The sequence below is a fragment of the Gobius niger genome (genome assembly GCF_951799975.1).
Source record: "Gobius niger genome assembly, chromosome: 6".
Classification (NCBI taxonomy): Eukaryota; Metazoa; Chordata; class Actinopteri; order Gobiiformes; family Gobiidae; genus Gobius; species Gobius niger.
This window is the reverse complement of record NC_136857.1, coordinates 24,421,384-24,443,941: the sequence shown is the minus strand read 5'-3', so window position 1 is coordinate 24,443,941 and position 22,558 is coordinate 24,421,384. Positions and strand designations below refer to the sequence as shown.

Here is a 22,558-nt window from a genome sequence, read left to right as displayed (position 1 = left end):
CTCAACACTGACAAATGTGTGTGAATCTGTCCTGTTTCTGTTGTCCTGAGATTTTTCCCATCAGCCCCCACTCTGACATCTGTCCCACACCGGACACACCCCCGCCCCGTGTTCCCATGTTCCACTAAAGCACGCCTCCAAACTGTGCCACCACAGACTCATTGAAACTTTTCTCTTCAGTGGTACGGAGTTTGGCTGTCCTCGGACTTTCTCAGGGTCCGACTGTCCAGAGCAGCTGTCCCCCACTGGCCCCCCTTCGGCCCCTGCCCTGTCTGTGGATAGGAGATCAAACAGTGGGGCTAATGCGATGTGTAACAGGACACACGTCTATTGTCCCGTGCAGAGGGCTGAATGAATGGAGTGGAGTGTGGGAAACTGGAGATAGCACACTCACAGATTCCAGCTCTACTGCTGCTGTTTTATGACGGGGTTCAAAGCTGCGGGCCGCGGGCTCTGGGAGGGACGCTGCTCTTCACGCTGCCCCGCGGACTGTGCAGGAACAGATAGAGAACTATTCGCAAAAATGTGTCGACGGAGAGGGCAAATAATGAGTGCTGTGGTTTTCCTGAGAAGCCATTTCTGTGACCCATGTTGCTGCTGCTGTCCCCAAACTATTGATTTAAATAAGGACTCGTCTTTTTAAACATGTTCAACTAGAGACCGTTTACACATGTACTGTTAGTCCAAAAGCTGCAGCTATAGTATTCATTGTCATCACATCTCTCGACAGTTCATAAAAGCATATAGTGCATAAGTGCAGCAGATTAGCTTTTGTTGGGCTGCTTTTGTATCTGTGTACCTATCCAATAACCAAAAAAGACACTCTACCTGCTGCAACCAGCCAATACCAGACAAATATTTTATGAGGTGGTACTGTTTGCCCGTGCATATGACTGAATGTATTTTATCTACACTCTTGCCTTTTACTGTAATTGATTAATTTTATGTTGATGTCCAGAGGAGAAGGAGCGACAAAAACAGAGGTTAGGTCACTTTGTGTGAACGAGCAAGAAAAATAGTGCTCAAGACAGAGCGAGTCAAAACAAGACTTAAAAATAGTGCTCAAGACAGAGCGAATCTAAACAAGACTTAATAACTGCATAATAACTTTCAGTTGCATATAACTGAAAGTATTTTATCTACACTCTTGCCTCTTACTGTAATTGATTAATTCTATGTTGATGTTTTTATTGATTGTATTTGTTTTCTCATATTTATGCAACTGTGAAGCACTTTGAATTGCCTTGTGTATGAATTGTGCTCTACAAATAAACTTGCCTTGCCTTGCCTTGCCTACTTGGTGATAAAGGTTTTAGAAAAACACTGGCTGGTGTTTGGTTGAAGCATTGGAAACCTGAGACATTTCTAAAATGCAGAGCCTTTAATATACTGTTGTTCACTCTTTACCCTTTTAAGTGTTTAACCGTTAGCAGCTCATTGTTTACTCTTTTAACAGCTTCAACTGTTTCGTGTGTTAAACTAAATTCCCTGCAGTCTGTTAGACCGGAGTAGATTTACTCCCGGACGACGTCGTGGACACAGCGTTTTCCATGTTTGCGCCAAAACAAAAAAACAGTTAACATTTGCATACCTGTCAACGCCGAGAGCTGCGGGAAAGTGGAGAGGCTGGACTGCCCACAGACCCCCAGGGTCCACATCTGGGACGGGAGTCAGGACGAGGGGCCACTGCCAGGGGCCAGACAGGGACGTGCGTCAGCCTGGACATAAAATCAGTATTAAGACATTGTTCATTTTCTGCCAGTTGTAACAATCACTGACCTAAGAGCATAATGCAAGTTCTGACATTAACAACAATGTAGCCGATTTGAACCATTCCCCAAATGTGGCAATGTTTCTTTTAAATCCGCAGTTCTAATGGTCTTTCCATTTTGTCTGTTTTATGCAATCTTTTTGTTTGTTCTTTCTTTTAAATATATTGTGTACTTTGGGATTTTGATTGATTTTGATGTAAATTACCCTAGTCCAGTGTTAATTTTGACAACATATTTTATTTTTAGTCTTTTGACTAAAATGTAATTTAATTTTAGTCAAGATTTAGTAAAAAAATCAATCAATCAGCCAATTTAGTCGACTAAAATTAAGACTAATTAAGACGACTTATATTTATAATATTCATTATAGTCATATTAAATCAAGGTCCTCGACTTCATGGAGCTGCTCCACATGAACAAAGCTCAGACCTGTTCATTTGGCAGTGAATTTAAATGATCTGAGGCTCTTTCAGACGGTCAATAGAAGTTTGGATGATTTTAGTCTCTCCCTTTCATTTTTATTTAGGCTACGTCTTATTTTAGTCGACTAAAATATATGGACATTTTAGTCTTAGTTTTAGTCTCATGAAAAACTTTTAATTTAGTTTTAGTCCAATTTTAGTCAAGAAAAATATCACTGACTAAAATTAAGACTAAATATTAACACTGCCCTAATCCGAAATAATGCCCACCGCGTTATTAGCCAAAGTAAACTATTGATACTGTGATAAAACTACACATTTAAGTTATCCTAAATGTGACTAAATGTACGGACATGTTGACCATTTCCCCCCCTTTCTGCCCACGTGGTCTGGGCTCCCGTGGCTACAGTGAAAGCAGGAAGGTGCTTTGAACATGACAAACTTTCCCCTCATGCACAGCCATAGCGTTAGCCCACATGTTTTACTTCCACCGTATTGAAATGAGACCTTTTATTTACTCTTATTGAGCCGCTCCGCACCGTGGGAACCCTGTCATAAACACGCGCTGCCCGCTGAGCAGCAGACAGGAGACACGCGCTGGCCTGGCTCGTGCCCCAGGTGAGGTGAGAGCTTTCACACCTGAAGGACACGCGCTGCCCTCGGCTCTTTGATCTCCAGCCCGCGTGCCTTGGTCCGGCTGTCCCTCCCGCGTGCTTGGCTCTGTGGGAACCTCGCGCTCTTCACACCTCCACGCGCTCAGAGGATTTCACGCCATGACGCCGCAGCTGTAAACCACACGCGTATGCACACCTCCAACTTCACCTCCGACTTCCGAGGGCTGCGACAAGCGCGCGTGGCTCTGGCTCTGGCTATGCCGACACATAAAGGTTAGCTTCAGTTTTTCTAGCAGCTAGACTTGGATCAAGATAGATTAACTAACAAGTCTACGATGCCAATACGTGATTGTAATTAATAATTGAAGGCCTACAGTAATGAAAGTACAGGGTCCGAGTACAGGGGTTCCCAAATATGTCGCTACTTTCAAGGGTCAAAACGTTTCAAATGTGGCTTTAACATGTTGTCATTCACCTAGATAAATGTAAAAACAATGTCACTATTTATGAAAACTTGAAATAATCTTGCGCCCCAAGTTCAGCGCCCCCTAAGTGGTCTGGAGTCCCACTTTAGGAACCCATGTCCCAGGGCCGTGGTTCCCAAAGTGGGTCATTAGAATTTGCTGTATTTTTGATTGAAAACATTATATTTTAGTGAAATTAAGCCAAATATGAAACTGTATCCAAACCAACATCATTAAACCATTGAATTATTTTAAATGATGAGTACATTTTACAGAGGAGTCCCGAGTTGTTAGATGAGTGATTTTGGGGGTCGTGGTCTGAAAAGTTTGGGAACCCCTGCCCTGGGGCACAGTCCTATAGTTGTATTAGTTATAGCAGTAGTGGGCAGCAAGAAGGCCCCCCAGGTTCAATCCCCCATGCTGGATGAAGTCTTTCTGTGTGGAGTTTTGCATGTCGTGCTTCTGTCGGTCCGTCCCAAAGGGCAGCTGTGGCTACATTTACTGACCACTGCCATGTGTGGAGTGAATGAACATTGTCCCGTGTAAAGCATAAGGCTAAAGCTTAAGGACAAATTGTTACGTACCCAACATAACTTAATACTTAAAATAGTTATTATTTATGATTTTTTTGTACCTTCAAATAGCAAACTGACACATAGCTGCTAAATGCTTTTATTACGAGAACAGACTTCTCTTTGAACTTAAAATCACACTCTTTTATTGCTTTATTGCCTGCCTTTAAGCATGTGGTTTCTGATAGCTGCTCCCCTTATTTGAAGAGTCCATTTATTTCTATTTTTAATTAAACAATTTAACTGGACATTCCGGCATCAATCTTTACCTGTTGCTTATCTCTGGAAAGCAGACACTGTATATAAATGGCCTTTTTGCTATGCGCAGGTCAGCATTGTTCCCTTGGGAGTGGGGAGTGTGGGAACTCCAGTGCCTCCCGGGACATAGGGTCTTTGTTATGGTAATGCCACTGTATATAAGGGGCAGCATGTGCCTCAAAGAGCTTCTCAACTGAGTGACCACGGAACTGAGCAGAGATGGCTCCTTGCGGCGGCTTCTCTACCCTGCAGCAAGCCAAGAATGAGAGAGATCCCATCAAAGTAAGTGCAGGTAGACCCTTCATGGATCCACTGGCCATTTAAGCTTTAGTAGATATAGTATGTTGTATTTTTAATTTCATGGAAGGGTGCAATGTATTCCTGGGATTATTTCTCATCAAAGAGTTTGCTAAGTTCTTAATGTTGGACGGCAAGAATTTGTTATTACTCGTTATTACAGAGGCCATCTTTGTGTCTGAAAGTATCGATTTTTTTGTCTAGTTTGAAGTGTTTGAGTTCTAGTGTTCAAATCGTGTAATCTTACTGGCTAAACTACAGCATGCTCAGGTAGCATTGCGAATTATAGATCTTTGTATTAATTATAATTGCACTAAGTCTAGAATAATGGTCCAGGTCAAGAAGGGCCTTTGGTTTTGGTTTTCCAAGCACTTTGACCAGAAGTGAGGAGTGAAGCAGTGATGCCTTTGCGTTGATTCATCTTAATCCTTTTTTCTGTCTTCAGCTGAGAAAACCCATAGTGGAAAAAATGCGCCGCGACCGGATCAACGGTTGCATTGAGCAGCTCAAAGTCCTCCTGGAGACAGAGCTGCACCGCGAGGCCTGTCCCAAACTGGAGAAGGCGGATGTTCTGGAGATGACCGTGAGCTTCCTCAAACAGCAGCTGGGACAGGCACACAGAGCACCCCAGGTAGAGGCCCATAAAGCGCCGTACAGGGAGCTCAAAAGAACACCCCATAAAGTGGGTCAAAGAGCACCCCACACACAGGTCCGAAGAGGAGCCCATAAAGTGGTCCACAGAGTTCCTCACATAGGGGTCCAGAGAGCATCCAATAAAGAGGCCCAAAGAGCCTCGAATATAAAGGACCAAAGAGTGTCCACTAAAGAGGTTCGAAGAGCGCCCGACACAGAGGTCCAAAGAGTACCTCACAAAGAGCAGATTCAGAGAGCGCCCCGCACGGAGGTCCACAGGCTACCTCATACTGAGGCCTGGCTCCAGGGCTCCACCACCAGCCTCCAGCCCCGAGACATCGCCACCAACAGCGCCCCCATGTGGAGGCCCTGGTGAACAGCTATTCAAAGACTATGGGACAATCTGTGGCTGTTCATGTGATCAGGATGATGATTTACAGTCTGGACCAAGTGACTCCGTGGTGCCCCCTGTAGGCCAGATCTGGTGACTCTTATCATCACATTGATGGATATTCCAGTGGTGCTTGTTCATAGATGTTTGTTTTGCTGATTTTGTCAATGACGGTGGACCAAACTGTAGTTACTCCAGTGGAGTGAAGGTTGTGCTAAAGCAATTGTGTGTTAAATGCAACTGTTTTTGAGAATATTTCTCTTGTGTTTTTTGCCAAATAAAGCTAAGAATGAGCGAGTGAGGCTGAATGATGTGTGAGCGTTAAGTGTTGTGGTGTTTATTGTATGCGCTTAATTGAGACGTATCGTTTTGTATGACAATGAATAAAAGTTGCAATCCTAACAAAAACTGACTTCTTTTTTGAAAGATATTCCCAAAAATCCATAGAAATTTAAATGTATTTCTGAGATAGTTCAAATGTGTAAAAGTTAAAGTACTGTGGAGTGGCTCTTTGTTCCTCTCACATTCAAAAGCCATGTCAAGATAATTTGTAAAATAATTAAATCCAGCATAATTCTGTATATCAGATCATCAAGGATGATGAGGCCGATGTTCTGCTCGCAGTGAAGTCAGATCTGCTCAGTGGTGCCGTACGACAAGAAAGTCCTATGTTCAATTCTCAGGCCAGGGAGGAACTTTTTGTGTGGGGTTTGTGTGGGGCAAGCACATGTTCGCCCTGTGCTTGTGTAGGCTTCATCTGGGTGCTCCACTTAAAAACATGTATAATAGGCCAGGATGAATTAGCATGTGTTAGTGAGTGCGAATGCTTAACAATGGAAGCCCTTTAGCTACAGTCTGCCGGGTCCCATGTGTGTTTATGTGCATGCACTGGCTTTACCAAATACATAAATATGTACTGGATGAAATGTTATGCAGTGTGGTTTTCTAACAGCACAGTGCCAAACGATGTAGCCTTGTCTCATAAGCTGCCACACGTTGATAACTATTCCCCAAGAGAGTACACAATCCCAGACAACCTCTATGATCCTCACAGATAAATGGGGCTACACCTTCATTAATATATCCCATGGCTGAGCTGATGAGATAGAGCAGATTGATGTTTTCACGTGCTGACAGTCTGCGTCCTTAGGGAATCCTTATCTGTTGATGCAGTTTCCCGCGCCGGCCTATGGGGAGTATAAGAGTCATCACTGCACCAGAGAGACCCCAGTTTAATGAATAGATTAGTGTTAAGTGGCCGAGTCAAAGGTCAGCTGTGTTTATCTCGACACACACCTGTGGGTTGACGAGACTGCTTGACCCGCGGGTCCAACCAATATGCAGGTTATAATTTACTGATTTATAACGGGAGATTTCTGTCACATACAAACTGAAGAGATAATGTATGATGTGGTTATCCGGGGGATGCTGAGTATATTTTGTGGGATGTACCAGAGCGGGAATGGTCGTGTGGTGTAGGCTATCAGAACAACATTGCAAAAAGAAATAAAGTGGAATATTGTCCGAATGACTTGTTAAAGATTTAGATGAATTTACACAACCAGACAAAATAATCTAGCCTTAATCAAAACTGGCCCACTCTTGTGTCCTGTTGCATTTATTTGAAATTTACCAACATCTTTATACCATTACAAACACATCTGTCTGTCATTTCTGTGAGTATTCTGAAGTGTCTTTTCAAATCTTCCAAAATCCCCCAAATATTCCCCATGATTTGTGCAATTAGGCAGGAGGCTGATGTTTAGTTTGGCTAAAATGCAAGATATATATTTTTAGTTTAAACAAGGTATACAGACCAAGCAAAATACATAAATAATAGTGCACAAATTAATGTACAACAAACAAAAAGAAACAAAAAGCATAGACAGGAGGGTTTACAATGCATAGGCTACATCATTATAAGTAGAGGTCATGCATGTGATGTCATAACATAGCATAAGAACACTGAGTGGCTATGTCTGTGATGTTATTCTTGACGATCCAAGTTGTATTGTTGGATTTGCCCTTTCACTTCACTTATATGCATTTATTGCTTCTTGCTTGTGCACAAAACAAATAAAAATTAAATCTCACACACTCATAACAAATGGAAAACATCACAATATCATATACTTTCTTCATTTATAGGGTTAAAACTTGAACACGCTACTCTACACCGTGCACATTTTGGATATTTTGGGGGCAAACCTCCCGGACACTCCCACAGTGAAGCACAGCCAGTGAAGCTCCAGTTGAACAGCACATGTCTCCACTTGTCCCTCGTAGCCTTCTAAGTGTGGGATGTGACCGCGTGTCCGCTCACCCGTGGTGGCACACTCCTCTCTCAGCCCCAGCATCGTTCATACTGTGGGAACATCACCCCTCCTCTCCTCCAGGGGTCACTGAAGGTCAATGAGTCTGACCCTAACCAGCCACAACACGCATTTCTCACATACCTTCCTGTGAACAGCTGTGGCAAACACCCCTAAGTCATGAGCTGATTTATGGGTTAGTAATGGGTTAATAGCCTAAATTTAAATCGTGTGCTCCGCCTTAGGCCCATAGTTCCTGGGATAGTCTTCAAATATGCATTAGCCGAGATGAAATTAGATCTAAAAGTACATTATTGCCTTCATTTAGTCATTTAGTAGACTTTGCATAACGGCCGAAGCCAAGCCATAGAACAAATTTACACATTTTATTTTCACTTGTTCATTTCTAAAGTTCTATGATTAGATTGAGTGATTGTAAACATTGTATTTGATTCGACTAAAACACCAACATTTGGATATAAAAATCCCTAGCCATTTGTTTTATTAGCACCTGGAAAACCTGGTGTGTTGGACCTAATAACTTATGATAATTATTACCAATAGAATATTTGCAATGATCTCCAACATGTTTAACTTTTATTGGCCATACTAACATGTTCAGAAAAAAAAATCAGAATCAAAGTTTCAGATACTGTAAACTGCCTTATATGACACTTTTCTAGACCTCCCTCTGTTTGTGAGCACCATGTGTGTGGCACCATCTTGAGGTCATAGTTTGCAATTGCATGGTCATCCGATTTTCTTTTTATTGCATTTACCTATGTGTGCCCCCTTTTGGCAACAGCTTCTCAAATCTTGCCTCTTTTAACGCATAGACCTGGACACACTGAAATGTACTCACAGATGACAAATATTTAAGACACACAAGAAGGAAACCAAATCCAAATCCATGTGTTGATTATGGTTATGTATATCTTAATTGTACCATAATGAGCTGGTCTCAGAGAACAAACCGGAATGTAAAAGAACGGCAGTTGTAAAGTTTGTAAATACGTTGAAAGGGGTAGGCATAAATAAGCATTGTTTGCTTCAGCCTACTCCCTTTTGGGCATTATTGTGTTTCTTTTCTTTTGTAACAACTTGGAACTTGAAATTGCTCAAATAAACTAAAACTAAAACTAATTACACATACAATCAATAATATTAAATTCAATGGCAATATAAAAGATTATGTAGTTTTTAGCCATGAATAATGACATAATTGAGTATTTATGGTGTTGTCAGACCTCCTCTAAGGCATTACTGTTGTCTTGCAATGCACAGGTACAAAATATTGTCCATCCATTTGTAATTTATCAAACTAACTTTTAGATTGCTCAAAAGAAAATAACAAACATATCTCTGACTTTTGCTTTTCCCTAATAGTCGGACTTGGTATGATATGACCGATGTGTAGGTAATGTTTTTATTTTTACTGTTTGCTCATAGTGTACATTTGAATGCAGTTTTGAAAGTGTGCTGTGGTGTTCAGTTCTGGTTTAAGAACAATAATATAGATTTTGGGCAAGAAGTAGCCTCCATAAAATGCCAAGACGCTAAAGAGAATTGCAAAGACGTGGGCGGCCATTGTGAATGGACCTCTGCTGATCAGGTACAGTGTAAAGAAGCTAATCCATGATATCATGTACACCATCAGGCTAAAGGTGACGCACTTAGCTTCATTGTAATTGGCTGGGAGGTCTTTTCCCAGGTAGCTGAATAAGAAACATAGCATGCTAAGCATCGTGACATAAGCTACCTCCACCACTGAGCCAATAGATAAGGTATTACTACACTCTATGACTATGCTATCGTGGTAAAACTCAAAATCTTTGGATGGTTTTGGTGGGTCTACGCCAACACGCAAAATTGAAATGATCAGGACTGTAAAAGACAAAACAAAAATCGTCCACTCCGGTCCATTCTTTTTAGCCCACCTGTCATAAATCAGGGGAAGCTTAGAAGAAAATTTAAAAATACAAACGACTTGGAAGGAGCGCACTGTAATGGCAGCCAAGCATACGGTGAAACTAAAGATAAATAAGGGGTGTTTGATGAGACATGGTATCTGAAATGGCTGCCCGAAGTGGCACAATGAACTCAAAGCGGCTAATGTTAGCGCCGCTAGCATCACGAGGCAGGTGTGACCCCCGGCGGATTTGGCGACCGGCGAGGTTATGTGGAGCAGGAGAATAATGGCGGAGCTGACTGTCATAATGAGACAGCAGGCCATGAAGAAAAGAAGGGCGATGGTCAGTGGGTTGTCCCAAGTCAGGAGTAACATGGTTCGGGCCAGACAGTGCTCACTTTTTTCGAGGGACCACTCTTCAGCAGGACACGGCTGACATTCGGTGGGATCTGAGGAAAATGATTAGGAGGGAAAAATTATTACTGGTTAAAAATATACACACATGAACATCCAATTGTTCAAACTTCCTCTTCTTTTTACAGTTTTATAACAGGAGAAATCGGGCAATGCAGCTTAAAGTAAATCGTTTGTGTACATTTGCGTATTCGAGTATTTTCCCTTTCCTACCCTGAAGAAAGCGGCTTTGTTGTTTGGTTTACCAGAGCTATTGAAGAACGTGGCGGCTGGACAGGCCTCGCAGTCAAAGCAGCAAACGTGTTGTCCAGTCTGGATTTTCTTATGTCCAGTAGGACAGGGAGGAGAGCAAATTGACAGTGGTACCTGTACAGAAACAGAAGCAAACTCCCCATTGTAAACATTCACAAGTACTCTCTCAGTTGGCTGGCTGGGTCTTTGGAAAAAAGAAAGCCACTGCTAGAGCTGTTTGTTTAGGTTGTGCTGTCATGACACCAAATACTGTGTTTATCAAGTTTCATTAAGCTGCTACATGCAAGTGTAGTGCCCAGAATTTACAAAAGAAAACTAACATAACTAACCTGTGACACTGTGTAATTTGCTCCAGCGTTGTGCCACTCAACCAGCTCTTCATTTATGACAAGTGTGACTGGGTCCGGACTGAAAGACCCTACCAGCCTCAGGGACCACACTGGGCCCTTCCAGATCCACGTCACTATGTCATATCCTGTGGGCGGGTCTCCGTTCTGATCAAAGTAAACTGGAGTGTTGTCCAAAGAGAATCGAACTCTCTTTAGCCAGTGCAGCACCTGTGGACCGGAAAGCAGCAACACTTTTTATTGTTACCCCCAGTCCATACATTTTTTTGGGTGGGACCAAAGCTTAGCCTGTTCAAGACACTATAGGAGCCATAGGCAAGAAGCAACATGCTTGTCATAACTACTGTCACATTCACATGGTACACCCTTTAGTTTGGGGCCCGCAGCAGTGTCTGCTTTGCCACTCTGATTGTAGAGTACTAGGCTGTGGAGTAGAAATACTATAACTGAATAAATAGTCTCTCACCTCCCATGGCTGCACGGTTCTGTTGCTGCACGTCCCTGAATCACATTCTAGAAGTTCATGAAGCGCATGAGCAACTGCGTACACTGCTTTGTACACGTTAAACGACGAGGTCAGGTCGTATGTCTCCAAAGCATAATCGTTTTTAGCCATACTGTACAAACTAGTGCTTTGGAGACAATCACCTCCAGAACTTCCACCCTCTTCGCTTCCATTGTATTGCATGGACTCCTCAAAATCTGTCTTTTCAAATTGTGCAAACCCGTGAACATCTGCGCTTTTCACCGCCACTCCGAGCACTGTGCCGATTGTGTGGACTCCTGGTATACCAGAAATCTTCGTAGCAACGGACCAGTCTTCTGTTCCTATCCACACTTTATTGGTCACGTTTTTCTCAATGACATAAGGCATGAACCCGCTCAATTTCGACTTGCTTGAAAATGCTACAATTGTGCCAACTTTAGTCAGGAGAATAGCATCCACCATATGTCTCATGTGGCTGACTGTTTTCTCTGACGCGGATGGGATGATGCCTTGGTAAGCTATGCAGATGCCAAAGAGAGGGGCTTGTTTGGCTAAGGTCTCCATTCCCTGTAGGCCATAGTCGTTGTCGCTGCCCAGGAGGGCAATCCACGTCCAGTTGAAGTGGATCAAGAGCTGGATCATGGCTGCCACTTGGTTCTTGTCGCTCGGGATCGTCCGGAAGAAGGATGGGTACAGGTTCTTGTTGCTGAGCTTTTCGTTTGAAGCTTCATAAGAGATCTGGACATACAAGGGGCATAGCTGTTGAATGTCATTAAGATGGAATGTCATGAAGCTGCATGAGTTCAATAAGAAAGCTGTAAGACTGTGACAATTATTGCGATTAGATTTGCAATGCATGTTTCAAAATCAATATTGAATTCACAGTGCACATATTAAACACGATACATGGATCAAGGGAGCAGGTATTGATACTGTCCCCATGATAAAATTGATGTTCCCACGATTTTGACTGAACACCTGCCCGATTCATCTCTCACCTGTGGTATGAGGTAAGAGCCCAGTAGGCCGGCTGGAGTGAAGCTCTTACTGCTGCTGTCTGGTCCTATAACAGCCACAGCATCTTTACTCAGTCCCTTGTCCCCCTCTCTCCCTCCTGGGGCGTCCTGCGGAGGGAACAGTGCCCTCTGTTGGGGCTCGAGCAGGTCGAGCGTGGCCAGGATACTTGCAGGGACAGAGCAGATGTCGTAGAGCTGGTACCCTAGCGTCACATTGGGGAGCAGAGACCTGGTGTTGTTGTTGATTTGCTCCACGGTGAAGCGCAAGGCCTGCAGAAGGTGAAAGCCATGTTTGTTTGGAGTCCCTCTGGAAACAGAAAAGAACGTTTATCATAGTTGACACATTAAATAACTTTGCAGGAGTCAAGCTATTTGTAATAACATGACAGTGAAACTGCAATCGCTTGGCAGGATCTCAGTGATTGGACTGGGCAGCGTTAGTTGGTATTTTACCCTCGGAGAAAACAACAACACGACAAGAACAAATACCTTCTTGCCGGTTTCAAAGATTGGGACTCTCCTCTGTAACAGGAGTAAAAAAAAAAATCCAAGAAAGGGTATATTTAACAGCACAGAGTGAAAGGGGGAATGTTAGCAATTTGTCAGGGACAAATGCTAACATAAAGTCCATCTGACCTCACTAGACTATTGGCTGCACAAAGTGATTCTTGTTGTTGGGTAATAATGTTCTCCAAGGCCTGTGACACAATTATGTGGGTATAGCATGCTAGACCAGTGGTTCCCAACGTTTTTTTAAGCCCCGTTCAATTGTGCCAGAGACAGGTTTGCCCCCTTCCCCAGTCCAAAACCACAGCTCCCACAAATTAACTTGTGACTCAACAAATCCTTGTCTTATTGTCCTTTACTTATTGTGTTATTTAGGAGGATAGGATAATTTGATCTCGCTGCCAACTAGTGATAGTCTATTTGATGCACAATTCAATCATCAACTTGTTTGACATACAGTATTGTACTGTATCGACTATCCTAGCATTTTAAGACTTCGTCCTTCAATACTTAGCACTACTGTATTCAAAACTTAGCACTACTGTATTCAAAACTTAGCACTACTGTATTCATAGAGAGTCACTTTTTCAGTTTGCACAGGCATCCGTTTACTGTTTGAGCTGTAGCTCCAAATCACTGCAACCCATCATTTGTATTTTCCTGGAAAGTCTGACCACAGATCCCCTCCTATAAATCCACTCACTTACGCCAATTATTATAATAATGATAATGTTTGACAGATCATATTAACCCAAGTTCAATGCAATTGCAATATTCCTTGAAAGATCAGAAATGTACAAAAAATTCAAATGCTTTTTGTTATTGCCTATGAACTTCTCCACTTACTTGCTGCATGGCCCCAGAGCTGGAAAACCTTCACCGTCTTCCTTGTTCTTAAACAGAGGAAACAGCCCCGCGATGGTGTAGTCCCCGGTCAGACCCATGCCTTGACCATTAGAAGCATAGTCCAGCTTGGCACCAGTGAACCAGACTTGGGACCATACCAGAACTAGGATCTCAAAGACCCGCATGTCCCCTCAAGTCCCTCAGTTCATCTATATGAGCTTAATGTATCGGGGAATGCATTTACATTGTGTTGTTTGTGGGAAGAGCGTTAAAGATTTGCATCGTGTTCAGTGGTCATTGAAAGTTTGCATTGAAATTTGTAAATGTGTGTGACTGTCGTTTCCGATCCATTAGGAAAATTCACCAACCATGTCATTGTGGATAAGAACATGTGTATCCGCAATCTCTATAAGCTGTAGACAACTGTATTTGGATAATAATATAAAATTATTTTAGGGGAGCTTAAATTGACAACATTTTTGTTTGACTGTGATTGACAATCTTTAGTGTTTCTGTCAAGGTGGTTTCACAGAACATTACTTAGACACATGGCTATTCCTGTACATGGCTGTTTGCACAGTTGAAGTTTGGATCCTGATCTTGAAACAGTTTTGCCCAACTAAATGTTCTTTTTTAGATATTTTAGATTGATATGGTGAACCCCGACCAACACAAATGAATGCACAGCATGACCAAATGATTCTGTCAGTAGCTGGACGCCTGTGTTCCATTCTTTATGTTGTTTTTAATAACTGGGAAAAGGTGAAAACAAAACAAAATGCTATGTCAGAGATGTAGTTCTTACATTCCATAAACTGCCCTTTTTCTATTGTTGTTTGTGTATTCATTTATGTGATTTGATACTCAACCAAATGACTGTCTCAGATATGTACAAGTTCAAGTGATAACTGATCATGGACAACTAATGTGATGGTTCGGAAGGCATTTGAGTGCATCTCAAAATTAAATCAGAACAATCCTGACAAAATGAGTAAAACCCTATACTAGTACAAAGTAACACATTTTCATATTCAATATATATTATAAATAGATAGAACTGTAGATACTACTTAACCCACAATTTGTGATCCAATTATTGCTATAATAAAATCTATCTAACTCTAAATCTTATACAATAGCAGAACATTGGCAATCTACCCCAATAGTGTTGCAATGTGTTTTGTCAAGTCTCAACTCAAGTCTAAAAACCCACCTCTGGATTTGCATGCTGACATTTGAGGCGTACTTTGTTGAAGACACCTGCTGGACATTTGCCTAAAGTTTGATTGTTGTGACAAGATTCTCAACAAGGCAAATTACTGGGTAAATTATGCAAACACGCAAAACTGCAATGGCTTCACTCCACACTCAGCCTCACGGACCTCTATCATTAAAACAACTTCATGAACTTCAGTTTACCTGAGTCTGCTGGTATGCTGGTGGTAAAGGATTTATCGCAGTTGTACATCAGTGAAGTGTCAGGCGTCTGATGAAAACTTTGAGAAAAAAAAGTGTATTCCAAATCGAAACATAGAACGAGGGAGAATTCCAAGAATAGAACTGGGACTCAATTGTGGCCCCTATGTACAGTATGGGCTCATGTACTACAGTCATTGTTTACCCCATCATCATCCTCATCATCTATATTCCACTGAAATTTGTGGTCTAATCTGTCTTTTATAACTTTAAAATACCTGTTTTTGTTTTTTTGTTTTTTACATCAATGATGTGAAAAAACAACAAATCAGGACCTTCAGCGCGCTCTGGGGCGGTTTGCAGCCGAGTGTGTAGCGGCCGGGATGGGAATCAGCACCTCCAAATCCGAGGCCATGGTTCTCTGCCAGAAAAAGGTGGAGCTTCCCCTCTGGGGAGTCCTTGCCTCAAGTGGAGGAGTTCAAGTATCTCGGGTTCTTGTTCACGAGTGAGGGGCGGATGGAGCGTGAGATCGACAGACGGATCGGTGCGGCGTCAGCAGTGATGCGGTCGCTGTATCGGTCTGTCGTGGTGAAGAGGGAGCTGAGTCGGGAGGCAAAGCTCTCGATTTACCGATCGATCTATGTTCCCACCCTCACCTATGGTTATGAGATTTGGGTCATGACCGAAAGGACAAGATCGCGAATACAAGCGGCCGAAATGAGTTTCCTTCTCAGGGTGGCTGGGCGCACCCTTCGAGATCGGGTGAGGAGCCCAGCCTCCTGGTCACCTCCTGCAGGAGGTGTTCCAGGCATGTCCTATTGGGAGGAGGCCAAGTGGAAGACCCACGACACGCTGGTGGGACTATGTCTCCGATCTGGCCTGGTGCGTCTCAGGGTCCCCCCAGAACAGCTGGAGGAGGTGTGCGTGGATCAGGAAATCTGGGCATCTCTGCTGAGACTGCTGCCTGTGCGACCAGGCTCCGGATAAAGCGTAAGAAAATGGATGGATGGATGAATGAAAGAGGGACAAAAAGTGAAAAAAAAAAGTAATTGGTCAAACTCATTCTCAACAATCCTGAGCATTTCACAAGATCACTGTTCAGGGTCACTGGCGCAGTAATGCTAACAAAACTAGCCAGCAGGCTCACGATCGATAAAAAAATCTTCATATTTACAGCTTTATAGATACAGGGACAGTGTTTTTCCAGAAAAAAGCATATTTATTACAGTGACTGAAGACTACATACGTTTTGTTTCTCTATTTGTGAAGAAGGTATCACAAAGTGCTTTACAGATTACAACATTTAAAACAATACACCTGGCACATTAAAATAAAATAACATAAAATAAAAATATTTAAATTGAAAGACTTCAGCCCTTAGCTGGCAGTGGCAACACTGGCATCACGCGTTGCCAACTATAAAGGTGTACAAATAAATGAAAAGCTTTTAAAAAGCATTTTTGTCCATACCCCAGTGTTGTCGACAGGTGACAGTAGTGCGCCTAAAATGTTGGTGCAACAAAGAAGTATCTCTGACGTCACTTCCGCAAAATCCTAAGTTCCGCAACGGAGAGAAAAAGTTATCAACATAACTTTGAGGTAAAAGAATCACTACTTTGTATTATTCTGCATTCTCGTTCTGCATTTTTCTCTTGTTATTACAGAGGCTCGATCTCTACTGACCAGCAGGGTTTAATGCGGGCGTTGATTAAGCTGAGAAACTTGACAAGTTAGCATTTCTTCAGGCGTTTTCCGTTTTAGCCAAGTCATGGGCTAACGTTAGCATCAGAGTCAGGAGGATAACGGCTCAGCTTTAGTGCTTTAGACAGAAATGTCCTGAACAGACTCACTTATTGTGAGGAAGTCTGGTTGCAGTTCTTTGTCTATTCTCCGGTTGTGTTGGTTGGTTGTCAGTAAGTTGACGAATGACGTCTTTTAGCCTTGGGGAAAGTCCGTTTTTGTCTATGAACATGTTCAGAACTTGCCCTTCTATTTTCAAGACCTAGACTTACTGTCTGAATCCCCTGTGAGCTCTGGAAGAATGTTGTTCATGTATTTAGCCAAGCATGACAAAGCTTTGTGTATAGTCATTTTACGAACTTCATGATGAACTCTAATCTCGGTTGTTTTTTTCTTTTTATTCTATATGTTTCTATTATTTTTAAGTGTTTTTTGTTGTTTTAATGAAATCTGGCGAGGCTAAATAGAAAAATGTCATGTTTGGATTTAGATGGAAGTATCTGGGTATCAGCCGAGCCTAATCTCTGTGGTTTATAATAAGACAATGTGACCCAGTTTTTACATAGTCATAACACTTAACAACCTGAAGCCAATTCCACTTCTCAAATGAACAAAGCTTTTGGAGCCTTTTTCTAACTGTGTTTTTGTCTTTTTCCAGCTTTAGCGCCAGTTCACAAAGATGTCGTCAGGCGCCCTGTTCCCCAGTCTGGTGAGCGGCTCCAGGGGCAGCTCCAGTAAATACCTGGTCGAGTTCCGAGCAGGAAAAATGACTCTGAAGGGAAACGTGGTGACTCCGGACAAACGCAAAGGAACGGTCTACGTCCAGCAGTCGGACGACTCCCTGATCCACTTCTGCTGGAAGGACAGGACCTCGGGCAACGTGGATGACGTGAGCAGAGCTTTGATATTTACCAAAGTCTAAACAAAGTATATGCATCATCTTATGGAAACTCAATTCAAATGTATAAAGATTGCAGAGAATGTCCTGTGGTCTGTCACTTTCCGTAAAGACCGTCTCAGTGATAGATGATGAGATGTCCCACACTTACATTTCCTGCTTTAATGCTTATTGTGTGTGCGTTGCAGGACCTGATCATCTTCCCTGACGACTGTGAGTTCAAGCGCGTGTCTCAGTGCACCACGGGACGAGTCTATGTGCTCAAGTTTAAGGCCGGCTCCAAAAGGCTCTTCTTCTGGATGCAGGTCAGAGATGGAAGCCATTTTTTACCTTTTAGATCAAGAAAGATGTGTTAAGTGTTGTTGGTAATAGTATTGTGTGATTAGTTATTGATTGTATTTGTTGTGTTTTACTTACCTCTGGGGTAAACACACCAGTTTAGACCTTTCTTTGCCTTTCTTTGGTCCTATAGACAATGACATGGCTCTGCAAGTTGTCCTATTTAAGATGCTAGAAATTCCCTACAATATGTTTCTTTTTCATTCCAGGAGCCGAAGACTGACAAAGATGAGGAGCATTGCCGTAAAGTGAACGAATACCTGAACAACCCTCCGATCCCGGGGGCCGCAGGCAGCGGCGGAGGCAGCGGTCACGAGCTGTCTGCCCTGGGAGGAGAGGGAGGTCTGCAGAACCTGCTGGGAAACATGAGCCACAACCAGCTCATGCAGCTCATTGGACCCACCGGTCTGGGAGGACTGGGTACGAGGCTGCACAACTGCCCTACATCTACAATGGCTGCTTTGAACATACATTATAATACAAAATAATATATACTTTAGTACAAGAAATGTAACATTGTATTTCCAGCTTTGTGCAACCGGTCCTATTTTTTTCTGTGGGGAATGCTGACAAATGTTTTTTACATGAATCCAGTATTGCTGTAACTATATTTCATTAATGACATGCCAGAACCTTGACACTGGTCATTTTTGTTTGGATTTAGAAATGTGATGTTCTAATGATGACATTTTTGTTGACTGTTTTGTTGATTCTGTCCAGGACTGGGAGCATTAGCTGGACCCGGTCTTGCCAACCTCCTGGGCAGCGGCGGCGCAGCGACCAGCAGCTCCTCCTCCAGGTCAGTCACAGAGCAATACCATTACACCGCTATCGCCATTTAATATAGGTACTGTAAATATTTCTGATTTGTTTGACTTGTTTAGCTCACGCAGTCAGTCTGCTGCTGCCACTCCCTCCACCACCGCAGCCCCCAGGGTCAGCTCCTCTCAGGCCACGCCCGCAGTGACTCCAGCTGCTGCTCCGGCTACGACCACCACAACCACCACCGCCACCACCACCACAGGCAGCACTACTCCCAGTACACCAGGTACAGACATCAGTTTGACTGAACTTACATTATCCCCGATCTCATCGGCCTCTTCTCTCTGTCATAGCTTCTGCAGCCCCCCCTGTGGCCCCCGCCTCTGCGGGCAGTCCAGCCAACCAGCCCATTCAGCTCAGTGACCTCCAGAGCATTTTGGCCACCATGAATGTCCCAGCCCAGGGATCTGGAGGTGAGACAACCTTTGTCTCCATTTTGGTATTCTGCTGTTGTTTGTGTTTCTAATCTACAGCTTCACCAGGCATCCACCTCACATAGCGATACCCACAGAGATATGAGGATTAAAGATCAATCTACTACTCGAACTGAAAAATATTTGCTACTGAAGAAAAAGTAATTTATTTTAAGATGATTACTGATGCAGCATCGGCACCAAAAATATTGTTTAGGTACTATTGTAAACCAACAACTAAGACAACCCTAGAAAAACATCTTTATCTGTTAGTGTTTACTCCGATAACATTTCACCAACAATGAGCTTCTTACTTTAATATCACAGAAGCTTTGGGGAGATAAAAAGTCCTACGTACGCTACAGCTTAACTCCTCCTCCCTGTGTCTGCCCGCTCTAGTGGACCTGGCGAGTGTGTGCACCCCGGAGATGATGGCTCCGATCCTTACTAACCCCGAGGTGCAGCAGAGGCTGATGCCCTTCCTGCCCAGCGGAGAGAGCCTGCCCCAGAGCGCAGATGAGATCCAGAACACGCTGAGCTCCCCGCAGTTCCAGCAGGTAACTCTCTCCTTTGGTACTGTGATACTTGTAGTACTGTAGTATTGTGTGTACTTGTACTGATGGTGCCTCTCTTGTCCAGTCCATGAGCATGTTTAGCAGCGCTCTCGCCTCCGGACAGCTGGGCCCGCTCATGAACCAGTTTGGACTGCCGGCTGATGCTGTGGATGCCGCCAACAGAGGAGGTAAAGGGGTCGTATTATGTAGAAACTGCTGATTTAATACCTTCACAAAAACTATATCAAAACTACAACAAACTATAACAAAATCAACATTTTATCAACAGCGTTTTATTGTTTTCATTTACTTTAAAGCAAACAAAAGCTTTACTGTCCACTGGCGGATCAACTAATGTAACTCCTCTGTTGTCAGATGTGGAGGCGTTTGCCAAAGCCATGCAGGAGAGCAAGGGAGAGGCCAAAGACAAGAAGAGTGAAGATGAAGACATGGCCCTGGATTAGACCTCTAAACCCAGCTTTAATACACCTCAGAGGGATTTCCATTGTCTTTGTGTGTGGTACTTACAAATAATCTGGCAGACTCCATGACGTCTTAGATCTCCATTAAACATCTAACCACTGCCTCCTTGTTGTTCCAGTGAGCTCTACACACACTGATGTGAAAAATCCCACTGCACGACACGACAAATGCTCACAACGGAAATCGTTAAACATGTTCTCAATGTTGCCTTAAAATCATTCTATAGCAATGGCAACCTTCTCCAACTCAGGACAAACTGTAGCAGACATTACATCTTTTTCTGTCTCGCTGCCTAGTTTTGTGTCCATGTGATGTCACTGGAGAAGTTCACACTGATGGTGTTTCTTTTAATGTGAGCCTTAAGTTCGGCTCTATGTGTGTTTTCTGTTCACTGCTGTCTCGAGCCTTTTCTGTAACTGACATCGACAGGGTAACGGGTGTGTCAACGTTTGGTGATTGATTTGATAAAATAATTGATTGAATAAATTTGCATCAAAAGTAGATTTGCCTTTTTTCTTTCAGAATGGAGTATAGCTGTTCTGTTTGAATTGGGTGAGTGACTGGTGGTGGCCTGAGAGGCAGTTGGCAATAACTTTTTTTGTAAGGTTTTCACTGCTGAAGGACCCTCTTACCAGAAAACGTATAAAACTATTAATTCTGGAGCGTCCGAGGGGTCACAGTGATGGAAAGTAAAGGCGCCATGCTGACCACTCATGCAGCCACTGAGTCACTACAAGGCCAAATAAACAAAAACGCCAATACCTAACTTTATAACTTAGTATATTGTTCGATAAATAGCAGGGCAACTCTTTATAATGCCTTCACTACACACAATTGAACCAGTTGTACACACTTATTCAATCATTTCCAAAATTAACGTTCTCATCTGTAATTAATCATTTATAAGCACAGTGTGTAAAGACATGGAGCCCAAGGCATTTTCTATTGACCTCAGCCATTCCATAACTAATCTGTGTGTGTACTTATTAACGTGAAGCTTGTTATTTTCTTTCCTTTTTAAGTTCCCTTCATCTTAGGCGACAAATCATAGGCAAAATTCAAACTGCAGGCAAGAGTGACCCAGATGTGATCTACATCTGACCATGAAAGGAAGCAAAACTTTTAAAAACACTTTTATTAATAAAACATTTTCAACATGTATGGACTGGGGAGTGATGGGAACAAAAGCTTATTTTACTGTGAGTGGTAACAATAGATACATGGACTCTTTACACTTAAATTTGGTATACAGGTGTGTAAAACATATGAAGAGTTCGAATGCCTCTTTACGTCGAAGCAAGAGCAGAAAACTGGGTCAGCAATCCACAGTATATTCACTTTAGATCAGTAGATGGTAGACACTAGCGAGCCTCGAAAATACATTTTAGCACAGATATTGACATTATTTACAAAATTGACAACTCTTTACAAGTAAAAAAAAACAAAAAAAAGTTCACACTCATGTACGAAGTGGCCTAAATGCAACTTCTACCTTACAGGTGCATTATGCAACTTTTTATGTGGAAAAAAATAGTTGATATTTGTGCTTATATGACTTTGTAGTGACTCCGTGGCTGTATGAGTGGTCAGCATGGCGACTTTACTTTCCATCACAGTGGCCTCTAAAAAGTCCAGGATTAATTGTTTGTAGGTTTTGTGGTGAGAGGATCCGTCCACAGTGAAAACCTACCAAACAATTGGAGCGTCCAAGACATCACTGTGATGGACAGTAAACGCACCATGCTGACCACTCATACAGCCGCTTGCACTACAAGGTCAAATAAGCACAGCAAATATCGACATTATTTTTTCCACATAAAAACTTGCGTAATGCATCTTTAATTGTAACTTTGAAAATGGCTGCACTTACAGCACTGGAACTACAGCCTCCTCAAATGCCCAAACTTTGAATAATAATAGTCAAAGAAAAGTAAAAAAAAACCTCGGTGTGAACGCTGTCTGCTCATCAAAGAACAAAACCTGTGCATTTAAATCTACTTTTGAGGTCTTTCCATTAAATCCACTGCTGCTCCGGCTCCGGCTCAGTGTTCACAGTGCTGCGACTCAGTAGGTTTTATACATCCGTTTACGACACAAACACAAGCTCTCAATTTGGACACACATTTTGTGACGAGTACAATTCAATGATTGGATTTCTGCTTCTCAGCCTAAAGCCGAGAAAAATTCACACACACATATATTTTAAAATGTTTAACCATTTCATAAAATTGATACAAGTTTTGGCTTCATATAAGCTGAATAGTCAGTGTATCTCACGTAAAACCACAGTGCGGATCATAAAACATGGACACAAACAATGTTGTTTTTGCTGTGGATTATCGTGGATTGGCTACTTATAGTCAAAGCAAAGCAGCGACAT

General features: G+C 42.6%; 3 protein-coding genes across 3 annotated transcripts; 2 read left to right on the top strand and 1 right to left on the bottom strand.

The window, feature by feature from the left end:
* Window positions 1–4,303: 4,303 nt before the first annotated feature.
* her12 (hairy-related 12) lies at window positions 4,304–5,791 on the top strand. Its single transcript, XM_079558941.1, has 2 exons — window positions 4,304–4,384; window positions 4,845–5,791. Exons 1-2 carry the CDS (start codon window positions 4,322–4,324, stop codon window positions 5,406–5,408), a joined length of 627 nt encoding a protein of 208 aa, XP_079415067.1. The 5' UTR covers window positions 4,304–4,321; the 3' UTR covers window positions 5,409–5,791.
* Window positions 5,792–9,167: 3,376 nt separating this feature from the next.
* Window positions 9,168–13,698, bottom strand: tas1r1 (taste receptor, type 1, member 1; the record flags this gene model as incomplete). The annotated part of the gene is made up of 6 exons (XM_079559002.1): window positions 9,168–10,093; window positions 10,304–10,424; window positions 10,649–10,867; window positions 11,124–11,882; window positions 12,143–12,467; window positions 13,514–13,698. The coding sequence occupies 6 exons, from the start codon at window positions 13,696–13,698 to the stop codon at window positions 9,168–9,170; spliced, it is 2,535 nt and encodes an 844-aa protein (XP_079415128.1).
* A 2,761-nt stretch (window positions 13,699–16,459) lies between these two features.
* adrm1 (ADRM1 26S proteasome ubiquitin receptor) lies at window positions 16,460–20,626 on the top strand. The gene is made up of 10 exons (XM_079558257.1): window positions 16,460–16,528; window positions 17,328–17,558; window positions 17,756–17,872; window positions 18,116–18,326; window positions 18,627–18,705; window positions 18,791–18,954; window positions 19,022–19,141; window positions 19,541–19,698; window positions 19,781–19,883; window positions 20,071–20,626. Exons 2-10 carry the CDS (start codon window positions 17,349–17,351, stop codon window positions 20,157–20,159), a joined length of 1,251 nt encoding a protein of 416 aa, XP_079414383.1. The 5' UTR covers window positions 16,460–16,528; window positions 17,328–17,348; the 3' UTR covers window positions 20,160–20,626.
* Window positions 20,627–22,558: the final 1,932 nt, after the last annotated feature.

What these genes read in the sequence shown, in the direction of transcription:
- her12 (XM_079558941.1), top strand. Translation starts at nt 4,322, where the DNA reads ATGGCTCCTTGCGGCGGCTTCTCTACCCTGCAGCAAGCCAAGAATGAG. An exon ending in ATGAGAGAGATCCCATCAAA is followed by an intron (nt 4,385 to 4,844) that starts GTAAGTGCAGGT and finishes TTCTGTCTTCAG; the next exon opens with CTGAGAAAACCCATAGTGGA.
- adrm1 (XM_079558257.1), top strand. Translation starts at nt 17,349, where the DNA reads ATGTCGTCAGGCGCCCTGTTCCCCAGTCTGGTGAGCGGCTCCAGGGGC. An exon ending in CCCAGCCCAGGGATCTGGAG is followed by an intron (nt 19,142 to 19,540) that starts GTGAGACAACCT and finishes TGCCCGCTCTAG; the next exon opens with TGGACCTGGCGAGTGTGTGC. An exon ending in GGATGCCGCCAACAGAGGAG is followed by an intron (nt 19,884 to 20,070) that starts GTAAAGGGGTCG and finishes CTCTGTTGTCAG; the next exon opens with ATGTGGAGGCGTTTGCCAAA.